The 22,533-nt window shown below is 43.2% G+C and overlaps 1 protein-coding gene across 1 annotated transcript in view; it reads left to right on the forward strand.

Moving 5' to 3' along the window:
- LOC137538083 (transmembrane protein 272-like) overlaps window positions 1–22,533 on the forward strand; it is a 74,288-nt gene that overhangs the window by 40,543 nt on the left and 11,212 nt on the right. Inside the window, exons 4-5 of the mRNA XM_068260080.1 lie at window positions 1,337–1,513; window positions 22,289–22,443. Coding sequence (XP_068116181.1) covers window positions 1,337–1,513; window positions 22,289–22,443 — 332 coding nt within the window. The remainder of the gene's footprint in view (window positions 1–1,336; window positions 1,514–22,288; window positions 22,444–22,533) is intronic.

Genomic DNA, 22,533 nt, shown 5'->3' on the forward strand with positions numbered 1-22,533 from the left:
ATTTCAAGAAGATGCAAAATGTTTCAATTTATTTCTTCATAAGCACATAAACATGACAATTGTTTTGGGGCCACAGCGGGTCCCCTTCTTCAGATAGTGTACTATCTGAAGAAGGGGACCCGCTGTAGCCCTGCAACAATTATCATGTTTATGTGCTTATGAAGCACTAAATTGAAACATTTTGCATCTTGAAATGGTGTGCTAACCTGGACTTTTCGCTTGACTAATCAGGGTAATTAGGATGCATTAGAACTGCTTGGACTATTTGGAATGCTATAGAACATTGGATTTTCCCACAGACTGTGACAGTTTGTAAAGGGTATGAATAATTTTGGACTTGACAAAGCTGAGAAATGGCTTTTCCCCCACAATAATGCCACTTGTACATCGTCTTATTATCTTTTGGCAGACACCTGTGTCATTTCCTGTCAAAAATTACTTGCTGGTTGAATAAAAGTAACTTTAAGTCAAAATTTGCCTGGGGTATGAATAATTATGGGCAGCACTGTGCATATACAGTATATATATATATATATATATATATATATATATATATATATATATATATATATATATATATAGTATGTCTTTTTTCAACCAAAATAACTATGTAACTATGTAACTCTCTCTATATATATATATTGTAATTTATTTGGGATTCTCTCTTGGAAGCAGGAAATATGGGCACTGCCATAGGCGCCCATTGAGATAGCAGTGTTGGGGGACCAGCACCTGATGTTTATTGGCACCACAGGTGCTCAAATTATGCCTCCCATGTTGCTAGGTCAATGGGGGCCTATGGATGATGGTGATTGGTGGTGGTGGTGGTTTAAGGTTAGGTGTCAGGTAGGGTGTCTGTCCAGTGGTGGACGGTGAGGGTCAGGCAGGGAGTTTAGTGCGGGAGGGGGGGGGGGGGGGGGGGGGTCAGTAAGGCATCGGGGGAGGGTTCTGAGTGAGAGGAGGGTTAGGTGTTTAGCTATGGTAATTTATCAGTATTTAATACTAATATTTTACAATCATTCTTCACACTTATAATAGTAGAATATCCGTAAATTTACCAGTATTCTACTATAGGCTTTCCTGGGCGCCCAAATTTCCAGGTGCCCCATACATACATTACATACATTCCGCAGTGACATCAGTAAAGATGTCGTCACCTCTGATAAATTTAAGAATTTAATCAGGGTGATGAGAGATTTTATGATGGGCAAACATTGGCTAATGAATAAAACTGCTTATATTTTACAATACTCATTTATATAGTTATATTCAGTAAAGTTCCTATTCAATGAAATAGTGCAGTGTGAGAAATGTATTTACTTTGTTCTATTAACAGGGGCCTTGTACATGAATCAGTGCCAGATTCAACCCATGATACCCATCTACCTTATAGTGGCTGGCTCACTACTCTTGTTTGGATTTGCCCTCTTGCCACTCAAGTTGGTTTCCCTGAAGGTGACATATGCCATAAAGGCAATCGTGGGCCTCTTTTCACTCGGCTGGTGCATTGCAGGTAATTCTGGATACATTGTACTAATTCCCTAGCATATTAGCCCACAAATGATATGGTGAGTAGAAAGAACTGCTGTACTTCTCGGCCCCCGTGAAGCTGGCCCCCTACAATCAGTGCAACATAAAATTCCATCGTTTGTTTAGTGCTACATTTTTGCCCTTTTGTGCTGCAAAAAGTAACATACTGTATGTGCTGCTTTCGTTTTGCAAATAATAGGAATTATTTTTTTCCCAAGAAATAACATCACCCTCCCCCATTCAACAGTCTATGGGCATGATACTGGTATGGTTGGATAGTGCTGTGTTTATGTTTATTCGTGCTGCAAAAATCCTCAATCTTTTTATAGTTTTTGAGATATTCAATTGTTTATAAAGTTCAAAAGTTGAATCAGCCTTTGTGATGTTGTGGGGGCTGACTGAACTTTTGACCTTTGTAAAAACTTAAATATCTCAAAAACTATAAAATATAGAATTATGCTTTTTGCAGCACAAATGAGCACAAACACAACACTATCCAACCATACAGGTTTCATGTCCGTAGGTTGTGGTATGGGGGAGGGTAAAGTTATTGTAGGGGAAAAATAATTGCTATTATCTTCAAAACGAAAGCAGCCCCCATCTTAATTTTTGCAGCACAAATGTAGCACTAACCAAATATGATGGAATTTTGACTTATGCTGAATGAAAGGGGGGGGGGGGGGGGGGGCAGCTTCATGGAGCTGCAATTCTCTCCCCCAATCCATTGGTGCAGAAACAAGGAAGCAGGACAGCAGGTTCAGATGGAATAAACACATTCTTGGGAAACAAAACGTCCAACTTTTTTTGAGGCAACAGCAAGGCAGATAAAAATGGCTAACATGTTTCAAAACAAATGTCCCTACTCATTGTTCCTACGCCTCAATAAAAGTTGGACGTTTCGTTTTACAGAGGTGTGCAGATACTGTCACGGACGAGCCGTGAAAAAACACAATCAGTTTTCTGCACCGATTGTGATTAACGGTACAATCCCGATTGTATGTGTGGTTATAGCAGAATGCAAATCACTTGGGGTTACTTGTGCTTATGCTGACATCTGTGTCCGTGAAAGCCTGGCTATTCTAACAGAGTTCTATTCAGGGGATTACAATGTTTTCCGTAATTAACTAGAACAAAAAGGGTTTCCCTTCATTGGCAGATAACAGCGGGTCTGAGATAAAAAAAACTAACTATAACAAGTAACTTGTCTATATATCTTATCTACTGTGTTAGCCATCTTTCACTGATGGCTAACACAGTACAATGCTTTGCTGGCAAAAAAAAGTCAGGAAAGAGTTAAACTGTAGCACAAAGAATGTTGCTGTCATTCTCTAGGAGAAAAAAAACAAGCCATAAATTAAACAGATCTGAGGTCTTTAAAGCGGATCCGAGGTGAAAAACTAACTATAACAAGTAATTTGTATATATATTTTATCTAAAGTTTAGATAGTTTACACAGCAAATCTAGCTGCAAACAGCTTCAACAGTATATGATTATTTCTTCATGTGATACAATGAGAGCAGCCATGTTCTGCTTGTGATCATTACACACATTCAAGCTTCTCTGCATCTCCAGCCCTCAGCCTGTGAAAACTTCACTCCCCTCTCCTCCTCTCTCTACCCCTCTGCTTCTGAAATCTCTGGCTAGTAACACCTCCTCCTCCTCCTGCGCAGACTGAGCTCCCATAAGCCCTTGCTACATAGGTCTGAGAGTGCCAAGGCACTGGAGAAGCTGTGGGCGAGGCTTGTTTAGTTTATCAAGAATTAAGGTATTAATACAAAAAACTAAAAAAAGGTATTTGGCTTGAGGAATGCCCTATAAACTATATGTAAGGAACACAATTATGCAATGAGTAAAAGTTTATCTCGGATCCACTGTAACCACTTGAGGGCCACAGTATTAAACCCCCCTAAAGACTAGGCCTTTTTTGTAAAATAGGCAACTGCAGATTTAAAGCCAAGCTGCAGGGCCACACAACACAGCACACAAGTGATCCCCCCCCCCCCCCTCCTTTTCTCCCCACCAACAGAGCTCTCTGTTGGTGGGGTCTGATCGCTCCCACGTGTTTATTTATTTTTTTATAAATATTTTTGTTATTTATCATTTATTTTATAATAAATATGTCTATTCTTTTTTTTCCCCACCCTCCCTCCCTGCAGCCAGCCAATCATGGCAGTCGCTGTCATAGGCTTCTGCCTATGAGAGCCAATTACTCTCTAGTGTCCCAGGGGCATAGCCGTGTCACACGGCTATCCCCAGTACAGAGCTGCTGCAAATCGCAGCACTGTACGGGTAATTAGATGGTGGTTTCGCCATCTAACAGTCACTCGAGTGGCGATCGACACTCAGAGACTGAAGGTAGAGCTCCACTCCGCCCACCAAGCAGGAGATGCGGGCACAGCCTTCACGCGATCTCCTGCAAAACAGAGCCCCAGGACTTTACGCCGATCGGCGTTAGGCGGTCCTGGGGCTGCCGCTGCGGTCACGCCTATCGGCTTGACGCGGTCAGCTAGTAGTTAAGTGTGAAATTCCATCGCCAAATGGTTACTTTTCAGTGGAAAGGAAGCCAGAGCAGCGAACCCAGCAGCAGCTAGGCTCATAGGAGCCACTGTAAACAGATATAAAATAAATGTATCATATGATTTTTTTGGCTTGTAAAGGATACCATACATATGACAGGTGTGAAAATTATATCATTGTGTTTGTCAGGATCCGCTCAATATTCTAATTTTAAATTTATGCCGCTGACATACCCAGCAACCACGTGATTCAGCTTCTCAGTACCAGAACATCTTACACCACCCATGTCTAATATAATTGTATTATTTGTGAGCTAGAAGCATGGGCTGAAATATGGAAAGTCATAACTATAATAACGCCCAGTCCAGCTCGGGGGCCCTAACAGCTGAATCATTCAAAAGAAACAGGCTGAAATTAAACCTCAGTCTTCCATTTTACCATCGTATAAGGATTGCAAGCAGCTAGTATGAGGACAGAGCTGACTGCCATCTTGTTTGAACTTTTATCCTGAAACAAAATAACTTTCCATGTGCTTGGACTTCCACATAAAGGGACATATTTCTTTTAAACTTTAGGTATCCAGTTCTTTATTTTCTTTCCCTTTTTATTTTATACTGGGATACTCTTCTCTATAATCATTACTTTTAATGATTTTTCTGCATATATTAATTATTTATATTGCATTTATAATAAAAATACCTTAAGTCATTGTTTGTCTCAGCTGCAACCTGCTTTCCAGGCAACCAGAAAGAATCCTAGCCTTTCCGAAGATCCGCTACCCGGAAGTATTATTGGTATAGCCAGAGTAGTGTGTTCTAACCGTTTTGTTCACGGGTCTTAGAATCAGTCAGAGCGGGTTTCCCTTTTCCCGGGTAAAAGGGATGGTGGCAGCTTTGTAACCTGAAATATTGTAGTTTTGTATTACTGTAGCTTGCACGCTTCCTCCTAGCCTGTTTGCTGCCCAATTCCAGCGGTTTCAGCCCATCGATTGCATCCATGAATTTGGATGGTCAATGTGCTGAAGTAGATTGGAAGGCATAGAGCGGTCCAGCCACTAGGGGGCGTTGTGATAGATACCATCTTAAGCCACAAATGATATGGGGTGTAAACGATAATAAAAACATCCCACGAGGTTATGGAGTTTTAGTTCATAGCAGAACAGTTTGGCGAGTTTCTGTGGAGACATGTTAGAGTTGTAACTTTGCATGCATTAAACACAAATTGAAGCCAGTCAAAACCAAAAAAGCCCCCTAATTATAAGTCTCCCACTTGTCAGCTGATTGTTGAATAACCTGTTTTAATGCCCATCTTCAGAAAAAAACTAAAATCGTTTAGGGAGGGGCCTTTCAGTCTAAAGGCTCATACATAAATGTCCAACAAAGTGTACAACCAACCCGCTGACATGACCAATGACAATCTGTTGACCTGTATTTCCACATGGCCAAACTACTGAACGACCAACTCATTTACATGCTGCGCACGCAAGCGGAACCACAGACTGCACGATATAGCTGAATTCAAAACAAGTACAACTTAGCACAAATTCTACACATGTGGCCAACTGCACAGTACCAGCCTAACAGTCATGTTCGGTGATCCGCTGGTTGGATTGGGCACACTGCCGGTTATCAGTCATTCGTCTAGTGATTTGCTATGCATACACATACCCAGCTTTCGTCCAACAGACCAAGTTTGAACGATAGTTGGGCGGAATAGTTGCATGTGTTTATGGGTCTTTAGGATTCCCATATCTCTCTCCCTTCTCTCTAGTGCTCACTCGCTCTCACCCTCTCTCTTCCTCTTCCCTGCAGCCAATAAGCAGTGCCCTCTGTAGGCTCCATATGTCACATGACCTGCACTGAGAACCGTACGATTAGACCATGCAAGTAAAAAGTGGGAAAAGCCAACAGTGTTACTGGAACAACCACCCTAAATGGGGGAGGGACTTTTGACATAGTGGCTGGATGGTGTAATGGTTCTGCCTCTGACATGGGAGACCAGGGTTCGAATCTCGGCTCTGCCTGTTCAGTAAGCCAGCACCTATTCAGTAGGAGACCTTTGGCAAGTCTCCCGAACACTGCTACTGCCTATAGAGCGGGTCCTAGTGGCTGCTGCTCTGGCGCTTTGAGTCCGCCAGGAGAAAAGCGCAATATAAATGTTATTTGTCTTGTCTTGACATTATTTATCGTCAACATACAAAGCTGTTTCACTTTCATAAAAAACTAACATCTGGCCAATGAATGCTAATTAGACTGTGTATTGGCTTAAACATATACCTGTACATATGTGTATGGGCATGTCCTTCACCTCATTAGAACTAATGATTTCGCTCGGTCAGTGGGGTACCTAAGGTATTTGGGGGGACGGGGGTTGCACACTAAGTGTTTTTTGGCAAAAAGGAGTGAGTGCAGCACACCATATTTTTCAGACCATAAGACAGGTGTGTGTTATGGTGTCTTATGGACTGTAAGACTACCTAGGTTCAGAGGACAAAAATCATAGGAAAAAATTATACTAAAGCTAGTGCGTCCATAGTGCCGGGGCATTTTGTGCCCCTGCACTCCCCCACCCAAAAAAAGCTGAGCGGAACCCATAGGCTTGCAGTGGTTCCGTAAGCATACACAGCAGCGGCATAACTACAAATCGTAGGGGGCCCTCAGCAAATTTTTTGGGCCCCCCAATGTTCCTACCCTTTCCTTTGCCTACCCCTTGGTGACCCTCACAGCCTGTGGGTCCATCTTACAAGTCTCATAATACAAGTGTGGCCATCGTAACCTTCACACCCATTACACAAGTGTAGCCACAAAAACACCTGATCTGATAGACCCCTTTATTGGAGGAATGGTTGGTAGTTGGGGCCCCCTTACAGCCCCGGGCCCCCCTGCGGTTGCAGAGGCTGCTCCCCTGTAGTTACACCCTTGATCCGCAGAATATGCAGGTTTTTCTCCACTGTAATTGGCAAGTGCAAGCAGATCATATGTACTCACATAGGATCCGTTTACACATCTGGTCCAGTCCCGCTGGGTATGAACAGAAATATATAGCAAGACCTTTAAAGTGACACTGAAGTGAAAAAAAACGTTATGATATAATGATTTGTATGTGTAGTGTTGATAATTAATAGAACATTAGTAGCAAAGAAAATAGTCTCATATGTTAATTTTTAGATATATAGCTTTTTTTTATAACATTGCATCATTCTGTAATATTTGCAATTACAAGCCACACTCTGTATTTTAAACTATAAAACAAGCATTGCTCATGTCCCTTTCAACTCCCCTGCAGGAAAACCTTATCTAAATCTGTCTCTGTTTCTTTGATGTATAAGTGCGCCAGAAAATAGTAACCTAACCCAGAGAGGCTCTTTTGCACAGATGACTGAAGTTTCTTAACGCTTCCTGTACTGGAAACAATATGCGACTCTTCTCTTTGCTACTGATGTTCTATTTCTTAGCTGTACTACACATACAAATCATTATATTATAAGTTTATTTTCACTTCAGATTCCCTTTAACCTCCTTGGCGGTATGAAAAATACCGCCAGGAGGGAGCGCAGCAGTTTTTTAAAAAAAAAATTTTTTTTTAATCATGTAGCGAGCCGAGGGCTCGCTACATGATAGCCGCTGCTGAGCGGCATCCCCCCGCCCGCTTCGATCGCCTTCGGCGATCTCCGATCAGGAAATCCCGTTCATAGAACGGGATTTCCTGGAGGGCTTCCCCCGTCGCCATGGCGACGGGGCGGGATGACGTCACCGACGTCACTGACGTCGGGACGTCATTGGGAGTCCCGGGCCACCCCTCGGCGCTGCCTGGCACTGATTGGCCAGGCAGCGCTGGGGTCTGGAGGGGGGGGGGGGCCGCGCCGCAGCAGATAGCGGCGATCGGGCAGGGGCCGGCGGCGATCAGAGTGCTGGCGCAGCTAGCAAAGTGCTAGCTGCGTCCAGCAAAACAAAAATTATGAAAATCGGCCCAGCAGGGCCTGAGCGGCACCCTCCGGCGGCTTACCCCGTGTCACACACGGGGTTACCGCCAAGGAGGTTAAAGGGAACCTAAACTGAGAAGGATATGGATTTTTCCTTTTAATACCGGTTGCTTGACTCTGCTGCTGATCCTGTGTCTCTAATACTTTTAGCCACAACCCCTGAACAAGCATGCAGATCAGGTGCTCTGGCTGAAGTCAGACTGGATTATCTGCATGCTTGTTTAAGGTGTGGATTCAGCCACTACTGTAGCCAAATAGATCAGCAGGACTGCCAGGCAACTGGTATTGTTTAAAAGGAAACACCCATATCCCTCTCAGTTTAAGTTCTCTTTAAGCAAGTGACAGCAGAAATATATATTATATTATATTTTAAAGAAAGAAGGCTATCCTCAATACTATAAAAAGGTTACAAACTTAACCTCCTTGCCGGTCTTATTAATCCGGCAAGGAGGCAGCGCAGAACTTTTTTTTTTTTTTTATAAATCATGTAGCGATCCCAGGGCTCGCTACATGATAGCCGCTGAGCGGCGGCATCCCCCCACCCACTCCGATCGCCTTCGGCGATCAGAATAAGCAGGAAATCCCGTTCAGAACGGGATTTCCTGCAGGGCTTCCCCGGTCGCCATGGCGATGAGGCGGGATGACGTCACAGGGAATCCCAATCCACCCCTCAGCGCTGCCTGGCACTGATTGGCCAGGCTGCGCAGGGGTCTGGGGCGGGGGGGCGGCTCGGTGCGGCGGGTAGCGGCGAATCGGCGTCGATCGCGTACTACACGCAGTGCTAGCTGCGTGTAAGAAAAAAAATTATGCAAATCGGCCCAGCGGGGCCTGAGAAATCCTCCTGCGCAGGTTACCCCGAGCTGAGCTCGGGATAACCGGCAAGGAGGTTAACAAACCTGAAAAGTAACATTTTTTCCCTAGAAATTGTTGCACGCTAACCTGATCTGCTATAAGGAACTTGCCTGATCCTGAAGTTTCCGCCGAGACTCGGGTGGAATCTGTCGATTCCGGGTCTCGGCGCTTGTTCCCCATTGATGACCCCACTGATGAAACACAAACCACACATGTTGATAGGCGGAGGACCCGTTCGCAATATGCCCTCCGCAAATGTAAACAATAGTCAGCTGAACCCGTCAGCTGACAGCACGGTGTCAGCTGACGTTACAGCTGAAACCTAGGTAGGCTGAACGCTGTGTGATTGGATGTGTGGAGTGTGGCCAGCGACTGATTGGTTGAAAGTTGTATTTAAACCTGCTGAGTGCTCCCATTCATTGCCTGTGATGAGCATAGCTTTGGCTAGTTGCTGGATGCGCACTCACTTATTGATATTACTGGATCTTTACCTTTGGCTTGTATTGACGATTCCTGTCTGCTGTAATTAACCCTTGCCTTGCTTCCTGGATAACCCTTGCCTGCTGCATGGACCGACCTCTGCCTTGTTCCTGGATAACCCTTGCCTGCTCCCTGGACCGACCTCTGCCTTGTTTCCTGGATAACCCTTGCCTGCTACCTGGACCGACCTCTGCCTTGTTTCCTCGATAACCCTTGCCTGCTGCCTGGACCGACCTCTGCCTTGTTTCCTGGATAACCCTTGCCTGCTGCCTGGACTGACCTCTGCCTTGTTTCTTGGATAATCCTTGCTTGCTGCCTGGACTGACCTTTGCTAAGGTACTGGACACTGTAAACAAGCCTGAACTAATCATTGCATATTGAATACCCTTGCATGTGATCCTTGCATGAACTCTTTCCTTGCCTGGAGCCTTCACTGCCTATTGAATAACGTTGCATGTGGACTTGCATAAACACGCTCAAATCTGCCTGGATCCCTCACGAACTGATCCCCATACATCAGTCCTTACTGGCAATCAACGCGGAGGGCCCCATCCTCCTGAATCAAGGTAAATGCCCTGTGTGATACTTATGAACTGAACTGTGTTACTAGCCATAGTGGGGTCCTTGCAGGTTTCTGTTCTCTCTACTTCAGTTTGTATGCCTTGCATGTTAAAACCTGCGGGTAACTGAAGTCAGGAGACATATTTAGTGTCCTGTTCAAGTGGGGACTTGTCTATAGGTGAAGACGGGCCAAGCTCAGAGCTTTGGCACTAGATTGGGGCATAGAGACTGATTGGGAACATAACCTGTCAGGCCTTACAGTATCAGGGGCCAACATCCCCAAAATTTTGCAAGATGGACGCTAACGGGGGGCGTTCTCAAATGGAAATTCATTGTGAACTGGTTACTCAATTACGTATATCTGTGGAGGAAGTCCAGAAAAATTATACTCAGATTCAGCAACAGTTCAGTAGACCTGTTCCTGCTCTTGAGGATGCAAATAATATTCAAGTGGAAGAGACTACTCCAGTTTCTACTCTGTTCACAGTAACCCTGTTCCTGAACCTAAACTTCCGTTGCTAGGAAGATTCTCTGGAGACAGAGTTAAATTCAGATTGTTTCGAAGTGCTTGTTACTTGTTAATGAAAATATTTGAGTTGGAGCAATTATCTCTTTGTTACAAGGTGAACCTCAAGCTTGGACTCTACGTTTATTATAACAACAACACCCTGCCCTTGTCAATCCTACTACTGTAATGATCTGCTCAGCTGTCTGCATGGGCAGACATCTGTTTGTCCATTCTTTAAGTCTGAGGGCTGCAGGTCTCTGGAAAAGAGACCTGTCTTTGCTTTGCAAGTTTCAGAGTTGCTCTGCTGAGGAATTTGCATACACTTGTCATGCAAATTGCCTACCTGCCTCCTTTGAAGGCTTTCAGTATAAATACCTTGTTCTCCCAGACTCCTTTGCTGGTCATGAAGGTTTGTTCCTGCTAAACTCTCCTGGAGAATCATCCTTGCTTGTTTGCTAAAGATTATCTTAGAGTAATTCCTGGGGACTGCACTAGGCATTCCTTCTAGTGCAGTCAGGTTGTATTCTGTATTGCCTTGTTCTGTCTCTCTGTCTCGATTGTCTTTTCGCCAGCGGTGGTCAACAGGAAATCGTTCTGTCTGTCTGGGAGTGTAGGCCAGAGCTGCGGTTGCTACTTGCTGCTTCATCTGTCTGGATCTCATCCGCTCTAGCGGTAGCAGCGGTGGTTCCTTATGTGTTCTGTCTTAGGGGTGCTAGCCAGAGCAGCGGTTGCTACTGGTAGCCGCAACTGGTAGCCCCATCTGTCTGTCTTGTACCAACGCTTGCTGTAGGCTCAGTGAGGTAACCATTTAGCAAGCATTCGCATTCTCTATTTCGTGTTTGTGTTTCTTTGGTTAGTTAGGGTGGAATGCTTATCACTGGGTGCCTAACGCACGGTGATCGTGCTTAAACGCGTTCGCGGTTGCGAATGAGTGTGGTGTTCGCATTTAGTTAGCGTTTGTTATTTTCCTTGTTGTTCTTATTGCTGTTACTGGTTGTGCCTTCTTGCTACTCTCGTGCTCTGTCCTGCTCGGTCTTGTGTCACTATTGGCAATCGCCACTCTGGCGATTGCGTTCCCACTTCAGTTCCATTGTTGTGTGAACACCGTCGCTGGGTGGCGACTGGATTGGTGGACACACATACATTCTGTCTCTGTGTTCTCTCTCTCTTTAAGGGCGATCTTGCCCTGCATTGCTTCAACTCGTACAATTCCCATCTAGCGTCTGTGGCAGTGCAGAGGCTGTGTTCATCTGCACTCCACAGCTCCATCTGCCGGTGGGAACCTCCCTTTACAGGTGCATAGCACCATAGCTGGGTTCTCTCAATTTACACGCTTGTGGAGGATTTCCGTAGTGTCGGCGCGCGTCCTGTGCGCTGACCACGGAAATAATTCCGCAATCGTTACATCTACCTTCTTTGAAGCCCTGACTGACCTGTATGAAGATAAGAGTAAGGGGGCTTATGCAGAAAATGCACTCCAAAACTTACGTCAAGGAAAAAGACCTGTTGAAGAGTATGTTATTGAATTCAGACAATGGGCTGGAGATACTTTGTGGAACGATGCTGTTTTAAAACATCAATTTAAACTAGGTCTTTCTGAACATTTAAAATATGAATTAGCCAGAGTGGGAGTAATTGATACCCTCAAAGAGTTAGTCCAGATTACCATTCAGATTGACCGACGTCTGAGGGAAAGACGTCAAGAAAGATCAGCTCATTGGAATCCAGTCTGGTCCTCTTCAGTTCCACCCACTCCGTCTGTCCCTCCAGTTTCTGTAGATGACAATCCAGAGCCTATGCAGTTAGGTGTCTCTTAAGTTATCAGTAGCTGAGAAATCTAAAAGAAGGAATGAGGGGTTGTTTCTATTATGGGGGTACAGGACACTTTGCGCTTGCTTGCCCAAATAAAAGAAACCGGAAAACTGCCGCGCTTAGATGAGGCCGAGGAAACTCATCTAAGTAAGCAGTTTTTTCCTCTAAAATATCGGAATGTATGAGGTTACCAATCTCCATTAAGGTTGGTGAAACCACCCACAGTTGTCTTGCTTTTGTTGATTGTGGAGCAGTAAGTAACTTCATGAACAAATCTCTAGCATTACAATTACATATTCCTACTGTTACAGTATCTGAAGCTATTTGTGTTACTGCTATTGATGATGTGTTACAAAAAGCTCAGTCCCTGTCATTAACCTCAGAAATCACAGTATTAGTGGAAGCCAGACATATTGAGAAAATGAAGTTTTATTGCCTTGATATGCCTTGTTATGATGTAGTATTGGGTATGCCATGGCTCAAACAACACAATCTGGTGTTTGATTGGCAGTCAGGACAACTGATAAAATGGTCTGCACACTGTGAAAATGCCTGTCTTGAAAAAATTACTTTTGCCCAGACTAGTATTGAGTTTGAGAAACTACCCACTGTGTACTAGGATTTTGCTGATGTCTTTCCTCCACAGGCAGCTGACAAACTTCCACCACATAGGTCTTGTGATTGTTCCATTGAACTATACTCTGAAACTATGCCCCCTTGTGGCCGTCTTTATAATTTGACCGGTCCTGAAGACAAAGCCATGAGGGAGTATATTCAAGAGAATTTACAAAAAGGCTTCATTAGGCCTTCTTCCTCGCCAGCCGGTGCAGGGTTCTTTTTTGTTGAGAAAAAAGATGGTGGTCTGAGACCCTGCATCAATTATAGAGGATTGAACAAAATCACAGTGAAAAATTGTTATCCTTTGCCATTAATTGATGATTTATTCTATCAAGTAGTAGGGGACAAGGGTTTTTCTAAACTAGATTCGAGAGGTGCTTATAATCTCATCCATAATAAAATTGGAGATGAATTGAAAACCGCTTTTAATACTAAAGATGGGCATTATGAATATCTAGTCATGTCATTTGGGTTATGTAATGCTCCAGCAGTATTTCAAGATTTTGTCAATGATATCTTCTGTGAATTCTTGGGAAGATTTATGGTTATTTATCTTAATGACATATTCATTTACTCTTCCTCTTTGACTGAACATCCTGATCATGTGAGAACGGTACTGTCCAAACTCAGAGAAAACCGTTTGTATGCCAAACTTGAGAAATGTGTTTTTGAAACCAATCAGGTTGATTTTCTTGGTTATGTAATTTCTGACACTGGTCTAACCATGGATGATAAAAAGGTTAAAGCTGTCTTGGAATGGTCTCAGCTAAAAAAATTAAAAGCACTGCAATGTTTTTTAGGGTTTGCTAATTTCTACAGGAAGTTCATTAAAAACTTTTCCTCCAAGGTAGTACCCCTCACTGATCTTACCAAAAAAGGAGCAGATCCAGCCCACTGGGATTCATCTGCTACTTCAGCCTTTCAGGATCTAAAGAAGCCTTCTGTTCAGCTCCTGTATTAGTTCATCCGCACATCAGGAAAGCATTTTGTGTAGAGGTAGATGCATCTCAGATTGGTGTGGGGGCAGTATTGTCTCAGTATTCGCGTAATCCATAGAAATTACATCCCTGTGCATTTTTCTCTTACAAGTTTTCCCAAGCAGAAAGAAATTACGATATTGGAAATAGAGAACTTTTAGGGGTTAAACTTGCTCTGGAGGAATAGAGGCATTGGCTGGAAGAAGCAGAAAATCCGGTGACTGTTTACACTGATCATTAAACCTTAAATACATTGAAAATGCTAAATGATTGAATTCTAGACAAGCCTGTTGGGCCCTGTTCTTTTCTAGATTTAATTTCATTATCACATGAAAACGTGGTTCAAAAAATGTAAAATCAGATGCCTTGTCTCGCTGTTTTGAAAAAGAGGTCTCTGGTAATGATCCTGTTCCTTTGATTCCTTCTTAAGAGATGTATTATTGCTGCTTGTGAGTTGTCTCCTGATCTGTGCTCTCAGTTGTCTGAAGCTCAAGATCAAGCACCTCAAGGAAAGCCGCTTGAAAAACTATTTGTCCCTATTAATCTAAGACTCCAAGGGCCTGATGCAATCGTCAGACTCACCAGCGTTAAACGCTGGTGAGTCCGATAATCAGGCGATAATTAAGTCGCCTGATCCAATTACATTTAGCCCTAGGCAGGGTGTTTAAAAAACTCGCTTGGGCAATATTATTGCCCAGCAAGTTCCTTACACCCTATCCTATTACACTTTGCATGCCGACATGAGCGTTAGCTTAGACCTGCAAAAAGCACATCGTCGCCGCTGCATCTGGAGGTCTCCATTAATAAGGAGACCCCCAGAGCTCCCCGCCAGCCGCAGCTCATCTCTGTAACCCCCCACGTAGCTGTACAGATAGTCTGCAGCAATTTCCCTCCCGCTGCTGAACACCCGCCGCAAGTCCGTCCTGCAATTACAGTGTATGAGTCACTGTAATTACTCTCGCTATAGCAGAGTCCCGGCAATGCATCTTTGAATCTGCCGCCGGGGCTCCCCATTGGTTCACAGTCTGACCCATTTTCCTTGGTCCAGACTGTGAACCAATGCGGAGCCCCGGCAGCAGATTCAAAGATGCTTTGCCAGGACTCTGCTATGGCGAGTGTAATTACAGTGACTCATACACTGTAATTGCTGGACGGAACTTGCGGCGGGTGTTCAGCGGTGGGAGGGAAATTGCTTCAGAGTATCTGTGCAGCTATGTGGGGGGGTCGCAGAGATGATCGGCGGCCGGCGGGGAGCTCTGGGGGTCTCCCTATTAAAAGAGACGCCCAGATGAAGCGACAGAAGATGTCGGCGGACGTTTGGAGGGTGTGCTCATGTGTGGGGAGTTAATTGGACAGCACCACAGGGTAAAACCTCGCTCCCCATTGCCCATAACATGGGAGCATCGCTCTGGCTTTCACCTGAGTAATGCTCCCTAATGAGCAGTAGGATTTGCAATAGGCAATAGGATTTGCCAGTAATCCTAGTGTAATGGCAAGGTGATAAGTAGCTCGCATATGCAAGCTACTTATCACCTTGAATAGCATCAGGCCCCAAGTATTAAAGCAATTTCATGAAGTTCAGTCAGTGGGTCATTGCGGGAAAAATAAATCAATTGAATTATTAAAGAGACATGTCTGGTGGCCTTCCTTGAATAAAGATGTTATTGCATTTGTTAAATCTTGTTCTGTCTGCGCTCGCAGTAAAACATTGCTCTCTGCTCCTCAAGGTAATCTACTTCTGCTACCCATTCCTGAGAAGCCATGGACTCATATCTCCATGGATTTAATTGTTGATCTACCTAGCTCTCAGGGGAAAACTGTTATTTGGGTAGTGGTGGATAGATTTAGCAAAATGAGTCATTTTTTCTCATTGCCCAAACTTCCTTCATCTAAAGAATTAGCTAATATTTTTGTTGAAAATATTTTCAAATTACATGGTATTCCTGAAAATGTGATTTCTGATAGAGGTGTGCAGTTTGTGTCTCAATTCTGGCGAGCTTTCTGTGTTTGGGAATCTCTGTTTCCTTCTCTTCAGGTTTCCATCCAGAGACCAATGGTCAAACTGAAAGAATGAATCAATTGCTTGAACAATATTTGAGATGTTTTGTTTCTAGTTGTCAAGAGGATTCGGCTCAATTTCTGCCTTTTACTGAGTTTGCCATTAATAATCAGGTTATTAATGGCAAACTCAGTAAAAACTCAGTAATAGTTGAACAAAAATGTCACCATCTCAAGTTGTCAATGAGTTAGCTCCCAAATTTAACTCTGTGTCTAGCACGTCAAATCTTCCTGATCTGGAAGAATGGAGTTCAAGTTGTAATCAGGCATGGAAACCGGTACAGGATAAAATTAATACATAGCAAGGAAATGAGCAGCGCTACTTAAAACCAGACTAGTGCCTACCTGCAAAAGAGTGCAAGCCCCACTTGTGGGGTCGAATACACACCGAGCATACACATGACCTGTCTACCACTAGAGGAGGATGTTGGTTTTCATTAACAGCTTGCATGCAACCTATCAAGTACTCGTCCCTCCCACTGCGAAGAAGTCAATCCTCCATGGGAGGGGCCCAACACTAACTAAATCCTAACCTATGTATATGCATAGCCTGGGTGCTTGCACTCTTTTGCAGGTAGGCACTAGTATGGTTTTAAGTAGCGCTGCTCATTTCCTTGCTATGTACTAATGTAATTCGTTTTTGGTCAGCTGCTCCCACTTGACAGCCATGCTTTTGGTGTATATGCAGAGCTTCTGTTTGGGTTTAAGGTGCGTTTGTAGTTCCTGGGTGGGCTCAGCGCATCTCTGATGGAGGCCATTCGGAGGCGGCCTGGTGTTGCGCTGATCCACCTTTTGCGCAATAAAGGATAAAATGAAGGCTGCTGTCAATAACCAATTTTTTTTTTCAAATTTGCAAAGGTCTGTTGAGGAAGAATATTCCCCTGGGGATTCAGTATGGGTTTCCACTTGACATATTTCTCTGCGTTAACCATCTGCTAAATTGGGTTCATGCTGATTAAGCTGTTAAATAATTTTATTCTAAACATCCTGACAAACCTAGGTTGTAGTGTTCTGAGTCCATTCCTAGGGGGAGGGGTAATATAAGGAACTTGCCTCATCTTGAAGTTTCCGCCGAGACCCAGGCAGAATCTGTCACTTCCGGGTCTCGGCGCTTGTTCCCCATTGATGACCTCACTACTGAAACACAAACCGCACATGTTGATAGGTGGAGGATGCGTTCGCAATATGCCCTCTGCAAATGTAAACAATAGTCAGCTGACTCCGGTCAGATGACAGCAGAGTGTCAGCTGATGTTACAGCTGACGCCTAGGTAGGCTGAACACTATGTGATTGGATGTGCGGAGTGTGGCTGGCCACTGATTGGTTGAAAGTTGAATTTAAACCTGCAGAGTGCTCCCAGTCATCGCCCGTGATAAGCATAGCTTTGGTTAGTTGCTGGTGCGCACTCACTTATTGATATTACTGGATCTTGACCTTTGGCTTGTAATGACTATTCCTGTCTGCAGTGATTAACCCTTGCCTTGCTTCCTAGATAACCCTTGCCTGCTGTCTGGACTGACCTCTGCCTTGTTTCTTGGATAACTCTTGCCTGCTGCCTGGACCGACCTCTGCCTTGTTTCTTGGATAATCCTTGCTTGCTGCCTAGAATGACCTCTGCCTTGTTTCCTGGATAACCCTTGCCTGCTGCCTGGACCGACCTCTGCCTTGTTTCTTGGACAATCCTTGCTTGCTGCCTAGACTAACCTTTAAAGTGGACCCAAATAAAAAATACAAGATTTTAGAAATAAAATCTATTTTCTAAATTAAATAATAAATAGCAGCCCTTTTTCAGCTGCATGATGACAAATATAAAATATTTTACATTTATTGGAGAAACCCCTCCCTTCCTTTCATATTGCCGGGACAGAATCTGGCAAACTGGCAGAGTAGAAGGTGTCTGGCAAAGGAGGAATTGCTAATGGCTGCCACCTGTATAACATTAGTAATGAAAAGAGAAGTGTAAAAAGCATGGGCTGAAATGCTCATAGGCTTGAAGGAGTGTTTATTTATCTTTGTATGTGTCAGAGTGGTGCAACTAAATATTTTGAATTAAAAAATGTTTGGTTTGGGTCCGCTTTAAGTTACTGGACACTCTAAACAAGCCTGAACTAATCCTTGCATATTGATTACCCTAGCATGGGATCCTTGCATGAACTTTTTCCTTGCCTGGAGCCTTCATTGCCTATTGAATAACATTGCATGTGGACTTGCATGAACAAGCTCAAATCTGCCTGCATCCCTCACTGCCTGATCCCCATACATCAGTCATTACTGGCAATCAACGCGGAGGGCCTCATCCTCCTGAATCAAGGTAATTGCACTGTGTGATACTTATGAACTATCTGAACTGTGTTAGTAGCCTTAGTGGGGTCCTAGCAGGTTGCTGTTCTCTCTACTTCAGTTTGTATGCCTTGCACGTTAAGACCTGGGGGTAACTGAAGTCAGGAGACATATTTAGTGTCCTGTTCAAGCAGGGACTTGTCTATAGGTGAAGACGTGGGCTAAGCTCAGAGCTGCGGAACTAGATTGGGCCATAGAGACTGATTGGGAATATAACCTGTCAGTCTTTCCATCTGCATGCTTTTTCATGTTCTTTGGCTAAAAGTATTTAGAGACAGTGGTTCAGCAGGACAGCCAGGCAATGTGCATGGTTGAAATAGATATAAATAGGTCAGCCTCCATATGTCTCTCACCTCGGGTTCCCTTTAAACAATGCTAATTACTTGGCCGTCCTGTTGATAATCTGCCCCGAATATGTTCAGCCGTAGACTTTGAACAAGCATGCAGATCAGGTGCTGTGACTAAAGTCTGACAAGATTAGCTGCATGCTTGTTTCAGGTGTTTGATTCAAACACTACTGATGTCTTTAACATACCTCCAAAAACATTCTGAGATAAGAAAAAAGGACACTTTAAGACACGCCCCTGCAACACCTCTAACCACGCCCCCATCACACCCCTAATCACGCATACCACAAAGAATCCAGAAGCAAAAGATGTAGTTTTATCATTCAAACCACAATGATCCTTTTTGCCATCATTAGATTTCCTTCATTTTAACATTTGAAAATAAGAAACATATCAATTTATCTTATGGGAAGAAAGTTTAGTCTCAGTCAAAGGACCACTATCGTGAAACTTGTAAAATTTAATATACATGTAAACATACAAATAAGAAGTACGTTTCTTTTAAAGTAAAATGAGGCATAAATTACTTTTCTCCTATGTTGTAGTCACTTACAGTAGGTAGTAGAAATATGACAGAATCAACAGGTTTTGGACTAGCTCATCTTCTCATGGGGGGATTTTCAGGGTTTTCTTTATTTTCAAAAGCACTTATAGAATGGCAGTTGCTCCGTCCAACTGCTAAAGTCAGCATCTTTTTTATAAATCCTTTTCAAGGGGTGTTTTTCTAAAATATAAGGCCATGCTGAGAATCCTCCATGAAGTGATGGACTGGCCCAAAACCTGTCCGTTCTGTCAGATTTCAACTACCTACTGTAAGTGACAGCAACATAGGAGAAAAGTAATTTATGGCTCACTTTACTCTGGAAGAAATGTACTTCTTATTTGTTTGTGTTTACATGTATTTTAACCACTTTACCCCCACGCGTACGGATTTCTCCGTCCCTTTTTACCCCCCTAAAAAACCAGGGACGGAGAAATCCGTACCTTCCGCGCTACCGCCGCTGCCCGCGCTCCCGCCGCTCGTGCGCGCTCACCCGCCGCTCGTGCACGCCGCCGCCCGCTCGCCCGGAGATCAATTAACGGGAAAATCCATTCCCGTTCGTTGATCTAAGCCCCCGCAATGATCTGCTGCTTCTTTCAGAAACAGCGAGATCATTGTGAGTCTCCCAGCCTCCTACTGCTTCCTGTAAGCGTCCTTCCGGACGCTTACAGGTCGCATGTAAACAAACACTCTGTGGCCATCTTGTGGCCAAATAGTAAACTACACCCTAAAAGCATTTTACATATACAAACATTACATTTACACAATAAATTAACTCATTACCTCCCACACTCCCCAATTTTTATTTTTTTTTTGTAATTAAAAAAAAAATAAAAATACAATAAAAAAAAACCCATAAATAGTTACCTTAGGGACTGAACTTTTTAAATATTTATGTCAAGAGGGTATAACACTGTTACTTTATAAACTGCGGGCTTGTAATTAGGGATGGATGCAAAACTGAAAAAAATGCACCTTTATTTCCAAATAAAATATTGTCGCCAAACATTGTGATAGGGACATAATTTAAATGGTTTTATAACCAGGACAAATGGGTTAATACATTTCATGGGTTTTAATTACAGTAGCATGCTTTATTTAAAAACTATAATGGCCGAAAACTGAAAAATAATAATTTTTTCCCACATTTTTTCCTATTTTCCCATTAAAACACATTTAGAATAAAATAATTCTTGGCATAATGTCCCACCTAAAGAAAGCCTAATTGGTGGCGAAAAAAACAAGATATAGTTCATTTCATTGGGATAAGTAATAATAAAGTTATAGACGAATGAATGGAAGGAGCGCTGAAAGGTGAAAATTGCTCTGGTGGTCAGGGGGTAAAACCCCTCAGTGGTGAAGTGGTTAAAGTGAACCAGAGACGAAGCACCCTTGTGTATTTTACCATAGAAATCAGTGGGAACATTAGAGAAAACATTTACCATGCTCTCTGTTCCATCCTCACTGCTAAAAGTGTCTGTTATCTAGCTGAGATAAGAATCCCGGACTGAGCATTGATTCTGGCTTTGCTATAATGACTCAGCTATAATGATTCCTGAGCAAAGCCAGCAGGGGGCAGGCTTGGACTTGAAGACAGCAAAGAACACAGTCTCAGCTATAATTATTCTGTAGCAAAGCCAGACCGACTGCTTAGTCGGGATTCTTATCTTAGAGGTGATAACAGGCAAATTAAACAGAGAACAATGTAACAAAGAGCAGATTAGGTGTTTACTGTCATGTTCCCACTGATTTATAAGGTAAAATACATGAGGTTGCTTCATCTCTGGTTCTCTTTAAAGAGAACCAGAGATGAAGCAACCTCATGTATTTTACCTTATAAATCAGTGGGAACATGACAGTAAACACCTAATCTGCTCTTTGTTACATTGTTCTCTGTTTAATTTGCCTGTTATCACCTCTAAGATAAGAATCCCGACTAAGCAGTCGGTCTGGCTTTGCTACAGAATAATTATAGCTGAGACTGTGTTCTTTGCTGTCTTCAAGTCCAAGCCTGCCCCCTGCTGGCTTTGCTCAGGAATCATTATAGCTGAGTCATTATAGCAAAGCCAGAATCAATGCTCAGTCCGGGATTCTTATCTCAGCTAGATAACAGACACTTTTAGCAGTGAGGATGGAACAGAGAGCATGGTAAATGTTTTCTCTAATGTTCCCACTGATTTCTATGGTAAAATACACAAGGGTGCTTCGTCTCTGGTTCACTTTAAACAAGAACAGGCAACTGTTATTGTTTAAATGGAAATTAATATGGCTGCCTCCGTATCACTCCCACTTCAGGTGTCCTTTAATGGTCTGTAATAGCTCTCTCTAATTTAGTCAACCACAGTCACTGAAACTCCATAATAATAGAAAATTGGAAGTTGTAATACTTGCTTTCATCAGGACAGACCGCATGGCTGACTCCATCTTGCTATTATGTAATGAGACTGTGTGCAGTGAATTCATCAGAGAATTTCTCAAAGCAATTTCTTACAAACTTCGTTAGAAGAGAAAGAATATATCCTAGCAAAACAGCGCAGCGGTGGATAAATGGACATATACAATAAAATCTTGTTATCCTATGAGCCTGTTTATAGTCTTTCTGCACTAGATGTGTATATCCATTGAGGTTCTTCAATAGACATTCCCGACCTGCACAACAATTAGGGGATAGCAGATGTGGTGTCACATCCATGGTTATGTGGCTGGATAGTGTACTGGTACGAATCTCCGCTCTTCCTGTTCAGTAAGCCAGTGCCCATTCGGGAAGGAGACCTTGGGGAAGACTCCCTAACACTGCTGCTGCATATAGAGCGTGCCCTAGTGGCTGCAGCTCTGGCGCTTTGAGTCCGCCAGGAGTAAAGCTTATTATAAATGTTTTGTGCATTGTCTTGTTTAAGGCTTGCCTTCACTGTACAGTTAGTGTGAGCACATACAGCAGACCACCAGAGCGGGTACAGCTCATCAGGTACGCTACTCTGTAGCTGGTCTATCGTAGTGTGAACCAAAGCTTATCTAGCAATTTTTCCCTGAAAATGTATTTTAAAAATACCATATTTGTCAAAAGAGATGCAGCCTTTTACTTTATGGCAGAGCCACTTTTTGAACAGCTGAAAGGATGATGAAAAAGCAAACCTTACATTATAATGCTTTATTTTTCTTTGCAGGAAGCGTTTGGGTGTTCAGCATCTACCAGACTGACCCTAGAGACTGCAATTCACAAATGTATAAATTTGCCTTCGGAGTTCTGATCTTTCAGTACATCTGCATAGCCTTTGTTCTGCTCATAGTCTGCCTCTGTGCTCGTCGCATAGGCCTGCTGGTAAGCAACACAAAGTATCTAGTGGTAAAATGCATGAAATTCAGGAACATTATCTGCTGTTCTTATGTCTACAAGCCGATTTGAAAAGAA

This window comes from Hyperolius riggenbachi, chromosome 11 (genome assembly GCF_040937935.1).
Source record: "Hyperolius riggenbachi isolate aHypRig1 chromosome 11, aHypRig1.pri, whole genome shotgun sequence".
Lineage (NCBI taxonomy): Eukaryota > Metazoa > Chordata > Amphibia > Anura > Hyperoliidae > Hyperolius > Hyperolius riggenbachi.